The 14,929-nt window shown below is 42.1% G+C and overlaps 1 protein-coding gene across 1 annotated transcript; it reads right to left on the minus strand.

Annotated features, from left to right (window-relative positions):
• Positions 1-3,384: 3,384 nt before the first annotated feature.
• TMEM130 (transmembrane protein 130) lies at positions 3,385-14,716 on the minus strand. Its single transcript, XM_075436871.1, has 8 exons — positions 14,567-14,716; positions 12,123-12,413; positions 10,096-10,264; positions 8,826-8,995; positions 8,095-8,179; positions 5,967-6,169; positions 4,808-4,920; positions 3,385-4,066 (listed from the first exon to the last, which is right to left on the minus strand). Exons 1-8 carry the CDS (start codon positions 14,640-14,642, stop codon positions 3,890-3,892), a joined length of 1,284 nt encoding a protein of 427 aa, XP_075292986.1. The 5' UTR covers positions 14,643-14,716; the 3' UTR covers positions 3,385-3,889.
• Positions 14,717-14,929: the final 213 nt, after the last annotated feature.

Genomic DNA, 14,929 nt, shown 5'->3' on the forward strand with positions numbered 1-14,929 from the left:
TCCCCAAATCGCAACCCCGCATCGTGTGTACTACGCCCAGGCTCCTCGTTACACCTACGGTAGATAGGCGTGATACCCAAGTTGGTGTCTGCAAAAGGCAACCTGAATGTAGTGCTTGCCTTGCTCCACGGACTGTAAAAAGAACCAAAATTAGGTAGATGGTCTGCATGGTTCCTTGATCTTTTTAATCTTGAATTTTATGCAGGCATCTACACCTGCCTCTGCATGAGCAAGCTCCGTATCTCTATACGGCTCCCTTTGCCTCTTGTGAATAGTGATAATATCACCTCCCTGCCTCCCCGGACTGCTGTGAGTAAACACATTAGAAATCTATTTGGCTGGGGTAGTTGTGGGACCAGAAAAGTCTTTCACTAGTGCTCTAGTATAATTTGCTCCTGCAGTTGTGTCAGTTGTTGTGCAACTGTGGTATTTTGTACAAAACCCACTATATACTGCGACTGCTGTCCTTCCGCACACTGCTGTAGGAATTACGTGCCCTGGCAATGAGCATACCCAGCTCTGAAAAATGAGGTCCAAGAAGTTTCTGGAACTTCTGCGTTCCCCATGTTGGTGATTGCAATTTAAAAATCCACATTTGTAGTGCTCGGTGAGCTGTCAAAGCTGAGATCTGCAGGATTTAAACAATTTTGTGACAGCTGCAGGATAGCACTCCAGTTTCCACGGAAACTGGCACTGGCTCTCCAAAAGTGTTGGCTGATTATCTAATAATAATACCGAGCATTTAAATATGAAGTTCTTCACCTTCCTCTTGCTGAAACAATTTCCATTCCTACAGCATCCAGCAGACACAGTAGAGGTCTTGTGAATTCAAACTGTTGTCACAGCTTGGGCTGTGTAATCCACTTTCCAGTGATGAAAGACAGAATTCAGCCTTGACTCGTCCAGCCACTGAGCCTTATGCTCTGCTGTTAAGATAAAGAGCTAAATTGTCCCCACATTTACTGCACAAACTGGTACCATTGTATATATGATAAATTACAGAATAACAGAAGTTCTTGCTTTACCATCCATTTTTATACTATGCCTTTCCAGAACATTTTTGTCGTCGAATGCATTTCTTTGTAAATAATTCTCCTTGTGTAAACTTCTTATCTGCATACACTCTTGCTTATCACCTGAATTTAATCGCTCTTTGGCTTTGCACTCACTGGACTTTTGTTTTGAATCAGTGAGTTTCATCGTTTTGCTGAACATTCCTTTTTCCAGGTCATTGATTTCTAAGGTTAACAAAATGAATCCTCCTGCTGATCCTTGTTACGTCCCACTAATCTCCTTGCTATATCCTGAACTGCTCAATTACCTTTTGTCTTCAATTTCAGAGGCATTTATTGAACCCACAGATCAGTCTTTTGTGCAGGAAGCAGTTTCATATTGAATTCAGGAACATGTTCATGTGAATATTTCTCAAACTTATACCTCAATTTGTTAAGGTTGTTTAAATTTTTGTGCTTAATTTGCTTCTTGACATGCTCTTTTAAGTGACCTTTCTCCACTGCTTATTTTTTGCAGATGTCTTTCTTTCTAACCTCTATTCCTTTCCATCTGCTCTTGAATAATATCTTTCACTATTCGACAGTGTTGACTTTCCACTTTGCAGCACTTTATCTTGTCTACCTTTCTGAATCATTTGACTCCTTTGCTATCCTTTGTTAATTTTAGGAAGAGAGTAAGAGCCAATATTCTTCTGAAGAACATTTGCTCTGTTTTCCTCAATAGGAAATTGGGGATTTTCTTAGGCCTGTCTTTCATATCACTAACTCCACATCCCTCTTTTTTTTGACTGGGGGTTGAGATCCACTTTAGCCAGGTTTGGCATGATCAGCTGTATCTCAGCTCAGATGTACTGGGGAGAGTAGAGAGGCACAAAACCCTAAAGAAGCAATGCTCATGGCCTAACACTCCACAGTACACTTTGAATCAGCTGGGTATTAATGGAGAATGGGGCAGAGCATAGGTCTTCTTCCTCTGAAATGATCTTCCTCCAACTCAAACGAGTTGTTTCAAGTACCCATAACTGAGTCTGCTCTCTCACAGTTATTGTCTTTGCTAGGAGTGTAACATGAAGAAGAAAGGGCTTTTTACACGTTCATTAGTGTACCAAAGGGTTTATCTTTAGGTGTATTATAGTAACAAGGGCCACAGGTCTGTCACAAACGTAATAAAAGAAGAAGCCCAAGCTAAACTTCCGGCTGCAGAGAGCCGCTGTGCAGTCTGTCCAGGGCCACCGTCACTCTGAGCTGCATTTTTCACATCAGAAATCTGTTATTTCCAGTGCCCAAGGAATTCTGTAGCCATATACAGAACATACTGACATCCCAGAACAAGTCACATACCCTTGGCAGTGGCTCAGATGGCTGGGATCTCATGAACAATAGCTTCTTTGCTAGCCTAAGGAGAGGCACATTTTTAACAGTGACTGAATATGACTGAAGATAAGAGTTTGACACCAGGGCACTGAAAAGGAATACAAAGGACGCCACTCCTAATCAACAACCTTGGTTATAATTTCTCTTTAGAAAAAAAATAGCCAAAGGAATTTCTGCCTTGGAAAGTGCTTTTTGACAAAAACTTGGTTTTACTGGATCTTTTGTTATCTTAGATGATCCTAATCTATATTGAATGTATCAAGTTAATTAACAAAGCCATTCCGAGGTCATGTAATTTTGTTTACAGATGAACTCCAGCTCTGAACTTTTCTGAGGAAACACAGAAGTTGAATGTGCGAGATGAGGACCCTGAAAACCTCATGGTAAATCCCCTCATATTCAGACGATTATCTCCCAATCAGTGCATCTGAGAAATTACGACATACTTGAAAAACCCCAAACCCATGATACTCATAGGCTTTAAACCAGAGGTGGAGAAGGTGTGTCACATGTAAAAAAAGAAATGGCTGCAAAGGCACTTTTGTTGAGAAGCCTCCAGGGTACCCTGAAAGGTATTGTAGCAAGGGCAGAAGCCTGGGTGAGCAGGAAGCTGATAGTAGAAGATAGTCTACAACAGGCACGGTATTTATACAGTCTGGAACATTGATGATGAATTTGAATTTGTTTTGCTGAGCAGCTTTGAGCTACTGGTTGTTGCATTTTTTGGAAGAGAAATTTTGGTGACTAGCTGTGTGGTAGTATAAGAAAGAAAAGAATGAACAGCCTGAAAAGGAAAAACAAGCTATGTATGCAGATCAGAGTGGCATACTACTTCATGAAATGTTGGAGGTGTGGAGTCTTCTACAGCATGTGCTGCAATCCCATTGAACTATCGCTAGCAGCTAGCTCCATGAGCATGTCACCAGCCACTACAGTCCCACAGAAGCCCATTAACTTAAAAAAGGGGTCTTTTAAGACAGGGTGGGAAAAAAGACAACATAATTAGGTAGTCTGATTCATTGGAAGCACCTAGGCCTTCCTCAACCTGGACAAGTCAGTTCCTTTTTAGAACAAACACACATTCAACAGCATTTTAGGTGACTTCCATTTGCAGTAATATTTTTGTAACATAGGAAAGAGAGGTATGTTTATCTTAAGCATTTTCTTCTTCGAAAGAGACAGCAGAAGGAACAGAGAAATTACAAGAGGTAGTGAGTTTAGCAAACCTGCACATAAAACAATCTTTCATAAGAATAAAATGCTGTCTTTACAGCTGTAAATGTATACACCCGTATAATTTAAAAATATAAAGCTACTTTTACTGTGTTTGAGGGCTCGCCTTTTTTAGTTCAGAGAATGAAACAGTCAAGTGCTGGACTGAAAGTGGTTAACTTCATTGCATTGGCAAAACCAAACCATTCATGCAGCACTGGGCTTTTAACTCATCATTAGTGAGAAAGTTGAACTTGGCAGTTAGTGTAACCAAAGTGCAATTGTGTTCTTCACACTGTGTACGTTTTAACTGGCTTGTAAAAAGAAAGTAGAAGTTCATGACTCTCCCTGGCAGCTTCTTGAGATGACCGAAGAAAACATGATCTGCAGCATATTTGGCCACAGCTTGACTCCGAATGAGAAGACAGACTTTTATCAGACAGTGGAGAAAAGTCGAAGTCAGCTACCTGGAAAAGGAACATTAAAGAGATCATTTTTAATTTGGGTCCTACTTGGCTCAAATGAGTCCAGCAAGAATACTTTGGGCCAGAAATGGTACTTAGTCCTCAATCAGTTTCAGTCAGTCACCAACCTCAAATAGACTTCTGATTTATACCTGCTGCACACCTGGCTCACAGGCAGTCTCTCTAGAGGTATATTACGCGTATTGTGGCATGACGTAAAGTGTATTAGGTACTGTCTAAAGGGCCAAGACAGTTACCTTTAATTAAGGAGCTCATGCTTGTTACGTATACATAATATAGCAAGTGAAAGCTAGATTAGAAATCGAAGGGAGCTGGGGAGATAAACGTCACATACTAGGGTCAGGTGACAATTTAATGCCACTTTAGGTAACATACCCACCCTTTTTTACTGTCCTGTATCCTCTCTCACTATCCCCCTGCTTTCTTTCATGTTATCACTCTGAGGCAGATTCTCTGGAAGGGATACTTCAATGTAAGCACCTGCTAACAAACAGCCCATGATAGCCCTGGCAACCTGAATTATAGTTGTAGTTCTCCACACCTAGCCAGAAGCATGTCTGTTGCTTAAAGTGTTTGCCTACACTGTTCAGATTTTTCCATGGAATGGATCAGATACACCAGGGAAATGCTCCCTCCCTCTCTGTTTGCTTGGAGATTAAAGAAGGGACATGGCTGAAAGGTATCTTATTACTATCCCAGCTCAAAGTAAAAGTAACCCAATACCTCCACGAGATCTTTTTGTTGTGTGTTACTTCGAAAGGTCGTGTACAGCACCAGACCTAGCATCACTGAAACCAGAGCAATGCAGAGCAGGACAAAGAAAGTTGGGTGGATCCCTAGGAAAGAGCACAAGGGAACATTCGTGGAGTGATACAATATGCTGAGAAGACGCAACAGTGAGAAGGAAATTATGTTTTAGGAGAACTTTTCATATATTTAGAACAAAGGACGTGTGTAACAGGGAATAAATTTTTCCACCCAGATCAGGTCTTTCTGAAATCTCAGAAGTGGGAATCAGGGGTTGTGAGGTTGTAAGGGTCTTCTTTTTTCTACTCATCTTTTCCCTTGAACAGCCTAAAAAACCCCACCCAGTTATGTATGTGAACCCTAACTCCCTGGGGTGTTTGTACGTCTGTGGTAGCCCAACAGGATAGGAAGGAACCTCAGTGAGCATCTCCACAGCAGCTAGCAGCCTCCAGCAAAGAAGATTCGCACACCCAGCCCTGAAGGTACACCAGTACCTTCTGAAGCAAGCTGCCCTGTCTGTTTACAAGAGCTGGTCCATGGTGAGATAGTATAACCACTGTGTACCGCAGCCCGGCTGCCTGGTCAGGTCCTCTTCACTTGGCTGCCTAACTGCTTTCTCAGATGATTCAGGGAATTGAGGGGCATGTGTGAGCATGCATGGGGGAGCCAGCAGGGATTGTACGCTGGGGGGACAGAAACTTATAATGAAATGGAGGCCTAGAAAAATGTACTCTTAAAAAAAACGTAACTAAACTAAACAAAAGGAATAATCCAGACTGCTTAACGAAGGGAGTGTTACAGGCGAATATATTTTCTTAGTTATCCTCTTTAACTACAAGAGTCAGACTATTTAAACTGAAAAATATGTAATTTAAGTAACTCGACCTTCCTAGGAAACTCATTACCCTCAAGACACTCTTGAGACTAAGGGTTCAGCAGGATGCAAGAAGCTCTGAGCAATTACAGTCGGCACCTATAGCCTTTCCTTTCTCCTCCTGCTTCCTATGCTTTTAGGGAGCTATATCATTTTCCAGAAACCTCATGCACAGGCTAATAACTGTCCTTGACGTGTTTGAGACTGCCGGTTCCCTGACTGGGAGGAATTTCCAAGCTGCTCCCGCTAGCTGCTCCTCACCTGTTGGCCACACTTTTATTTCGTGGTATGTCTGCAGCATGGTCACGCCGTTCTCCACCCTGACGCTGAGGCAATACTGGCCGGCATCGCTGAAGGTATGGCTGAGGTGGTAGCACGAGCCGTTAAGTACCACCAGATGGCATTTGTCATCTTCCAGTGGGATGCACTCCGTCTTTATGAGCCAGCACAACGCCAGTGGAGGGCTGGCACAAGAGCAAAAGCAAAAAAAAAAATTTGGTGACAACCTCGCAAAAATTTCAGCTAAGAGCTGATGAATCACTTCGCTAAAATAGCATAATCATTTTTAAAATAATGCAGTTAATCTAAATACAAATAGCAAAGTAATTAACTGCCCAATTGTTTGGTTTATAGCATTTGTCAACTGAAAAAGTTCTTTGTGATGCTTTTATAAAAGCAAGCCTTTCAGCTGAGAGCTAAGTATCTGCGTGGTCACAGGAAGGCCATTGTGTGTAGAAAAACCTGTAGTCCTTCCCCAATAAAGATAAAAGGAATCTTTTTTTCCTGCAGTTCCAAGGGAGTATACGTTATTTTTTCTTTGTTCTTCTCACACAGAAGAAATCATTGTCTGTGCTACCGAAGCACACCCAAGACTTTTCTGATTAAAAAAAACCCCACAATCAAAACTGCAAAGAATGTAAGATGAGCTCTGTACTACAGACTAATAGCTGGCAAAGGTAAATAAATTGCAAGGATCACAGTACTCCCTTACAATAACAAAAAGGTTTTTGTTTGCTATCAAGCAATCTAGGCGCAGTCTGCTTTCTGGCCATATGTCTTCTCACCATGTCTAGTTGATCCCTTTTATTTACATTTTCAGGTCCTTGTTCCAACTGATTCTGTTTGGACTCACCTTATGCACTATGGACTTTGATTCTGACAACAGACAGAGCTTGTCTTTACCCCATCTTATTAGTGTTTTGTTCCTTATCTCTGTAGGACATTGTCTGCTAAAGAAAGCAGCATGTTTATGTGTTTAGCTCATTTTCTAGCTTTGCTTTTGATAACCCATCTCTCAAGCCTTTGTCATTGTTTCTCTGTTATGAACCTCTATTGCATCAGTCCCAGTCCTGTGGCTAGGAGGTTAGGTCTGGAAAGCATTGTCCATCCTAAAACCAAGCCTGTTTTGGGGGTTTCAGGTTCGCTTGTAATGGTTTTTGGCTGTTCATATTTACTTGTATGCCATCTCCAGTTTCCACTCTTGCCAATATGCCATTCACTTTGTGAATGCAAACTGCTGCTTTGTCTATTGAGACTATTTTTACCTCTGGCAAATGACTGTGTTGGGTGCTGCTTGCTCCATCCTACATGCCTACTAACAGCCCTACGCTTTGTTTGCCCCCTTTTTTTTTTTTTTTTTTTTTTAATCCATTATTAGCCTAAACAGCTCCCAGGAGCAGAATGTGAAAGTATCACTCTTCCGGAGAATAAACAACTCCTGTGGTCATGGAGTATATATGGTGAAGGAGCTTTCCTGAGTGTTTCAATGGTATTTAAAATACTTCTGGCCATACAAAAAAGCTCTGATGTGTTCTAAATGCTGCAGCTTGAGAAAATTTGTGCTAGGATTGAGGTGCTCGTGACTCTCCTGTATTCCTATAACCCTCACTGCATGGAGCTTCTCTGTCTAATTTATCTTGTAGTAATCTTAACTTTGCCAGAATTATTCCCCAAACCCATTACTGCCATGTGCTAGTCAAGGATTGCTGCTATGCAACAGGACTCTGAATGCAGTTGAATTTAATGGTGGGGAAATTGGTCAAAGAGAAAAACTCAAAAGGAAGTTTTAAACTGTAATTTTTTCCTCTGTCTTTCTATAGTTAGTTCTCTTTTAACATTCTCCTTACAAAGATATAAAAATAACATTTGCTTTACTTTTTAGGAAGATTCTACCTTTCTGTAAAGATGCAGGCTCTTTCAGGCTCTTAGAGTTCATGGAATTTCAAGTCAGGAAAAAGCATTATTCAACAGTATTTTGTTCAAAGGAAATTTCTTTTTTGTTTAAAAAGACAGTTCTGTGGGGTGCAACTGACTATTTTAAGGAGACAGTGGTGAAAAACACTTACACAGACAATGCTTTTTGGGGAAAGAACTTGTGTTTGCTACTTACGTGCCATTGATATGAAGAGATAAACTCAAGTTTTCCATTACGTGAGTCTCTCTGGAGCCCACTACGTTAATACTTTTAATGGCATCTGAGAGGAAGAAAAAAAAAGTCACACCCCATGTAAACTTAAAATTCACTGGTTTTCGAGTGAAGGTTTCTTTTCACAGACTTTGCAGATTTTAGCTCCATCAGTCACACAAATAATACTGCTTGCCTTACATCCAAATAGGAAACCTGTCAGCAGTGTTGTTGTAAGTTTTCTGAATGTTTTGCGACTTCTTTTTAATGCATAATAAATCGCTTTATTAATCCTTTACATTTTTACTTATATGTTTATTTACTCCTGAAGCTGATCAAATCAGTGAGACTTTCCTAATGTTTATTTTAACTAATTTATTTGTTAGGGATAGCTGGCATAAATTAAACAAAAAAATCCTCCATAAGTTATGGAAAACATTTTACCATGAATTTTAAGTCTACGTGAGACTTTTACAAGAGACAGTAAAACTTTGGTAAAAGAAAAAGAAACAGAATATTTCATATTTTTCCCCCCTTTTTTTTCTGCATTAGAACAGCACAAAGTCCACTTTGCAATGGAAACACTTCATTGAATAATGTTGATCACTTCTTGCATGCAAAACAATGCTGAAGTAGTATTATCATATTAAAGCTAGACTGTATCTGTACATATATAGCGAGTTCTGTCTTGAGTATGCAAAATGTTTCATAATTACCTAATAGCTCCAGAGCAGTGGTAAAATCACCAGTTTTCTGCACCGTTTCTCTTTCATGTATGACGCTTCCAATTTGCTCCCATTCAGCTATGACTTTCAGATGCACCGTGCGATTCCCCATGGTAGAGCAGTTATAGTAGATAAAAGGTTCCTTGGTAATCTGATAAACTCTGTGTGGAACATGAAAAGATTTAGAATCAAAATTGCCTTTTACCAAGTCCTTGCATATTTCCTATTTAAAAAGGAGCAAGCTTGAATGTATTTTCTTTATAGGCAATGCTACAGTTGGCTGTGATTCTAATTCTACTGTGTGTCCATACCAATGAAGATTAATGTCTGTGGCATTACCATTAAAACTACAATCAGTATAAGACGCAGAGTATATTTATGCATTTTTAATCAAAGAAACTAAAGATAATGCTAAAAGAATTCACAAAATGGAATAGGAATAGTCAGTAAACTAAGAAAACTACCTTTATAGGAGGTGGACTATAAGCTAAATGAAGCACTAAGGTGGGGCGATGGCCAGAAAAAAAAGAAAGAAGGAAAGAAAAAGTTTAGTAATTAAAGACTAAAGCTTACATTTCTATTTGCATACACTTACAGTATTGGACATATGTTCGTCCTCAGAGAAGTAAAATAACTGAATGTCTTTTTTCCTCCCTACTGCAGAGTGGCTTAAGGGCTAAATACTACCCATGGTTTTATTCCTGATGGTTCTGAGCTATGTTAGGTTTTTTTTCCCCTTCATTTTGTTATTAGATATGTGTTAATGTACACCTCCATATTATTTGAGAGACCTATCCACTTTCAAAAGCTCCTCACCCAAGCTGTGGGTATTTATGAGTACTGCCCAACCACAAGAGAGTATACTGTTTCCATTTTCCCTAAGTGCACAAATACTTTGCATATTCAACAACCACCTGCTAATAGAGATCTGCAGGTGTAATTATGTTTTAAAATAAACATTTACAATAAGTTACTTTTTCCAGTTCATTCATTTCAGTTCAGCTTGTTGCACACACTGTAATACACCTAAGCATATATTTGAACAAGAAATTTAGGTCTTTAAAACATCACCATTTCATGAGTACACAGTGACTTCTGTGCCAAAGTTTTTGCAATTCACTTGGTTGACATGCTAAGAATGTACCACCTGACAAAGATGTATGCTTTGTTCTATAATTTAATCAGGATTTTTCTCTAAATGAGCATCTGAATCAGCACCATCTTGAAGACTCATTAAAGCAAACAAAGTGATGACACCTACCCATCTCCAAAATCCCAGTTGTAGACAAATGATGCTGACTTGAAGTAATGACTTGGGTCATGAAGACAGAAAGAAATCCGGGTCACGGCGCCCGTGGAGGAACTAGAACCATGTGTAATAAATCTACTGTCTTCTAGCTGGGCAATGGTAAGATTCCCTGTGATAAATTCTGCAGTATAATAAGGCAGAGAAAGAATCACAGTATATATCATTTTCATAGCATGCTCTGTGTGAGTATCAAAACATTATTTAAAATGTGCTGCATAAGTTCTTCTGTGTCCTAGTTCAAGTGGTTAAATTTATTTCATATGTATTGCTCAGTGTGGTTACATGTGTTAGTGAGGCAGAGAGATTAAATTACTAATTTAGGGTTATACAAGGGGCTGCTAATAGAACTAAAAGAAATAATCCTGGGCTGATTAAGGCAAATATAATTTTTTACTATTGATTTAAAAAGATTAACATCATGTATCTCAATCAAGGGGTTCAGAATCAAACCTGTATACATGTCCTTCATGTTTGGGGTGGCAGGTTTTGTTTGTTTGTTTTGTGGTATTTTTATGTTGCTGTTTTTTGGTTTTCAGTTTTAGCTGCTTACACAGAAATGAAAATTTGCCTACTGTGAATAACAGATGTGTCATATATTGTGAATACAGAAAAGGTGAAATTTTTATTTTGATGTCTGTGAGAGATCCTATGCTCAAGTTTGTTTACAAGGACTGGCAAAGGCTGATCTAAAAAACCCTCTCTAGCCTATGAATAAAGAGGTATTATGATGATACACTGATCAACTTATCATAAAATTAATGGCATATTAATTACCAGTAACGGACTCTTACTCTGTTAGCAATTCATTAAACCTGGTTAACTGTTCTCTTGATGATGCACAAATAAGAATCACAATTATGGCTTCAGAATGGGGCTGGTAATGCAGAACTAACTGGAGTTGTAACTTACACGAGTTATTGGCAACTACCTTTGGGCCCCTGTGGGTGTTCTTGCTTGGGAAGGCAGAAAGGTAGAATGGGATCTCACCTTTCACAGCTATAGAAAGCTTCTACTCCTTTGGCTTGTGGCACGAGAATGTGACAGTGCAAAGGGAGAAAGGAATAAGTAGATATTCAGCAAGGCAGCAGTTCCTGAGAGGAAAGATCTCATGTATACTTTTATAAAGACTTCTCCAATAAGCTTGGTGTTTCTCAAAGAAAAAGCTCAATAGCTATTCCCCAAAACATCAGCTATGCCCTATGGTTTGCTCTTTTGTCCTCATGTATGTCCGTATCTTCATCTGGGAGCTGGGTCTATTTTGAAGTGTGTAAGTAATGCACTGGGCCATGTGGTTGGAGGGACGTGGTTACTGGTCTCTCAAAGAAGGGATTGTGGGAAGCTGTCAGGTGGTATTTCATGTCAATCCCTGTATCAGAGATTAGGTTAACCATACCACACCATTGGTCAATTTGTCAGAAAATGAATGTTTTATGTTCCCAATAAGCTGAAATTGCACTCAGCAACATTTGGAAATGCAGCTATGACTTCACATCCAATTTCAGTACACTCAGTAAGAATTCAAAAGAAACTGTAATGGCTCTGTTGTGCTGATGGTCTAAGATTTGCTATGTCATGCAACAGGGAAAATCAGTAGATTGTCACTGCTGCTGGTCATCCTAATTTTAGGACTAGAAATGCTGGGAAGCAGTACAGGAAGCATTGTTTTAGGAATCCGGATGTCATTGAACAACACTGATGCTGCAGCTACCGAAGTATCTAGTTTCCAGCTCAGTTTCTCTAAGCAATACAGGCAGGGAAACATGGGCAGGCTCACACTTGCTTCCTGGATGTAGGTAGACTACAGTATGCCCCAAACGCCTGTCCAAACCCACCTTCAATCAAAGGGCTACACAAACCAAACTCTGCTGGCAGAAGTCATATCTATGCCTGGCTTTCATTTTTCTGATGCTAGCAAAGGCAGCAAGCATTCTGGTGTATACTGAATTCCAGAGGATGTAGAAGTTGTAAAGCCATTTTACCTGTAATCCGAAGCACAGTGACATTTCTAGCAACTGGCCGACATAACCAACAGTTTCTATGAGTCACCCAGACAGATACAGGAAAAATCCCAGGAAATTCACCGGTCACATTAATCATGGAGTTAAACCGCTGCTCGGATTTCTCTGTCAGAATCAGAGGAGCATAAATCCAGTTGAAGTGATACAAGTTTGATGCAATACTGTCATTCTTCGTACTTAGACTGGCGTGAACAGTAGCTTGAGCTCCCGTTGTGATGGGACCATTGTTGGTTATTTCCAGACCATACTCCTCTGTGGTAATTAGAAGAAAAAGATCCCAAATCTTGTTGTATTGCATTTTTAACTTGTTTACTTATTTACACACTTTAACTAGTCAGCTGTAGTTATGTGACTCACAATGGCTCTCATCCCAGCAAAGACTTTACCACCTGGTGGGTTTTTTTAACATTCAAAAACTTAGAACAGAAACTGTTGCACGTATGTATGAGTTCAAACAAGTAGCATTAAACAACACATTAGAATGGGTCCTAGAAATGTTAATAGTAGAAGGGAGGTTCAGATTCGAACATCTCAAAAACTTTGATGAGGTTTTATAGGCAGAGCTGGGTGCTGGCTGTAGATTCAGTGTCAGTAATGATGTAACACAGTCACTAAACTTCCAGCTACTTGAAGAAAGTCAAGCTCAGGTCTAATCTCTGTCCTAAAAAAATGAACTTTCAAACTCAGGTAAGAGTTCATCCAATAGATTCCTTTGTCAGCTCTGTTGACCCACACATCTCCCTCACCTTCCTCCTAACTGAATAAAAACCCCTCCGTACCAGCTGCTGCTCCTTCTCTATATAGGATCCACCAACGACTGCCTTTTCCAGGAAAAGACCAAAAATCCCAGCATAAATGAAACTTGTACCATGCACTAGTGGCAGATCAGTTTACTCCAGAAGGGCATAACCAGGGTTCTAGCTTTCTGACTTTCACGTCTGGAAACAGCAAGGCGCGAGAAGCGTAGGACACGTGATACTGAGCCATCCCCGCTGCTCTGGATCGCTCACTGTCACCTTCCCTGCCATGTTTCCGCAAGTTACTCACTTCAGCTCTTACAACTACTGCAATGGGCAGAGTGTGAGCCACGTTTCGTTTTATGGAAATGATACATTCAGGTTTGTTTTTTTTTTTTAAAAAAAGCAGTGTAACAAGATTAAATGACCTGCATGTGCTAAAAACCAAAAAAACCCCAACCCCAAAACAAAAGGAAGGGCAACAACCACTGAAAGCTGTGAATTGGCGCAGAGCCGGGAACAGGCTCTGGTGGTTTGCTTCCAATACGGAGCTTGTTCCCTCCCTGCATCAGCACTCTGCCTGGCTACCCTCACCAATGAGCGACGGGGCAGTGCTGGGCAGAGCAGCATAGCTGTGGGGGTTCTCATGCTGGTGACTTTCCTTCTCCTCTCTTTCAGCAACCACCAGATTGGTGGCAGGGACCTGAATCTCTGAGCTTCAGAAGCTGCATTTCTCAACCATTCGTGACCTGCAAAATGTGGAGGGAGCACTGGAGTCAGCTAACCCCTGTACTGCCTTTTCTGCACCGATCAGCTTGGGATTGGGTGGAAGGAGAACCCGAAGCATCTGCTTAGTGTCCCCATTTTTATTCCACAGATCGCAGGTGCTGAGCAAATCTAGTTGCAAAAGGACTGTGAGAAATAACTGTAACATGTCTGATCAAGAACTCCCCTGTTCCCATTTCACAACACAAGGGATGGCCACGAGTTCAGATTTTTGAGTTAACAGAGAAATGCTTGTGATTTGATGAAATCTGGCACAGAGAGGCTGTCGGGTCTCTAGAAGATTCAGGCTACCCTCTGCTTTGTTTCAGCACAACTTGGGAAAAAAATAGCCAGCTACCTCACGCTTATCTAGCACTTCTCCTTGGAGGTTATCACAGTGCTTTGCAAACCAGGGCCATACTGAAGCCCAGCAGCTGCAGCAATTAGAGATTAAGTGGCTAACCCAAGGTCACCCAGTGAGTCACCGATGGAGCAAGCCACTTCATCCAATTCTGGGATTTCTTCTACCTTTCCGACCTCTCCTTGCAGAACGCAGTGCAGCGAGGGCCAGAGGCTGCCCAGGTGCCTTGTGACCCACGGCGCTGGGTCAGCGGAGGAAGCAGGAGGGCAGCTTTGGGGTTAGGGCGTGCGAAGCAGAAGGCTGGCTCCCCGGGGTGCCCCAGCTCCACTGCAGCACCAAGGTCGCAGCGCCTGAGAATAAACTCTGAGGAGGCGAGAGGGTGCCCGGAGCCGCCTCCATCCCCTGGCGCGGCCAGCAAGCCCGGGCGGGGGAACACCACCATCGCCGAAAGCCAAGCAGCTCACGCCTGAGGCTTACCGCCCCCCCCGCATCCCGGGGCTGCTCCGCGGCGGCGGTGGCAGCGCAGACCGGCGGCCCCTTACCTGCGGCCGGGGCGGCGGGGCCGAGCAGCAGCACCAGGCAGGCCAGCCGCAGCGCGCTCGGGGCGGCGGGAGCCATGGGCAGGCACGGCCGGGGGCCGGCTGTCGGTCTGGCCGCGGCGGGGCCGGGTGCGGTACTGCGGAACGGGCTCCCCCGCGGCAGCGCCCAGCCGGCCTCTCCCGGGGGAGGGGAAGTTCCTGCGGGCTGGTGCTGCCAACGTAACGGGCTGCCGCACGCCGCCGGGGGGGCAAAATAAATAAATAAGTCAAGGGCAGAGCTGCCGCCCGTCTGCGGAGGGGGTGGGCGCAGCTCTGCGCGGGTGAGCGTTGGGGTTTCGGCTTGGTGGCCGAGACAGCGAGGATGCA

The sequence above is a fragment of the Opisthocomus hoazin genome, chromosome 15, assembly GCF_030867145.1.
Source record: "Opisthocomus hoazin isolate bOpiHoa1 chromosome 15, bOpiHoa1.hap1, whole genome shotgun sequence".
NCBI lineage: Eukaryota > Metazoa > Chordata > Aves > Opisthocomiformes > Opisthocomidae > Opisthocomus > Opisthocomus hoazin.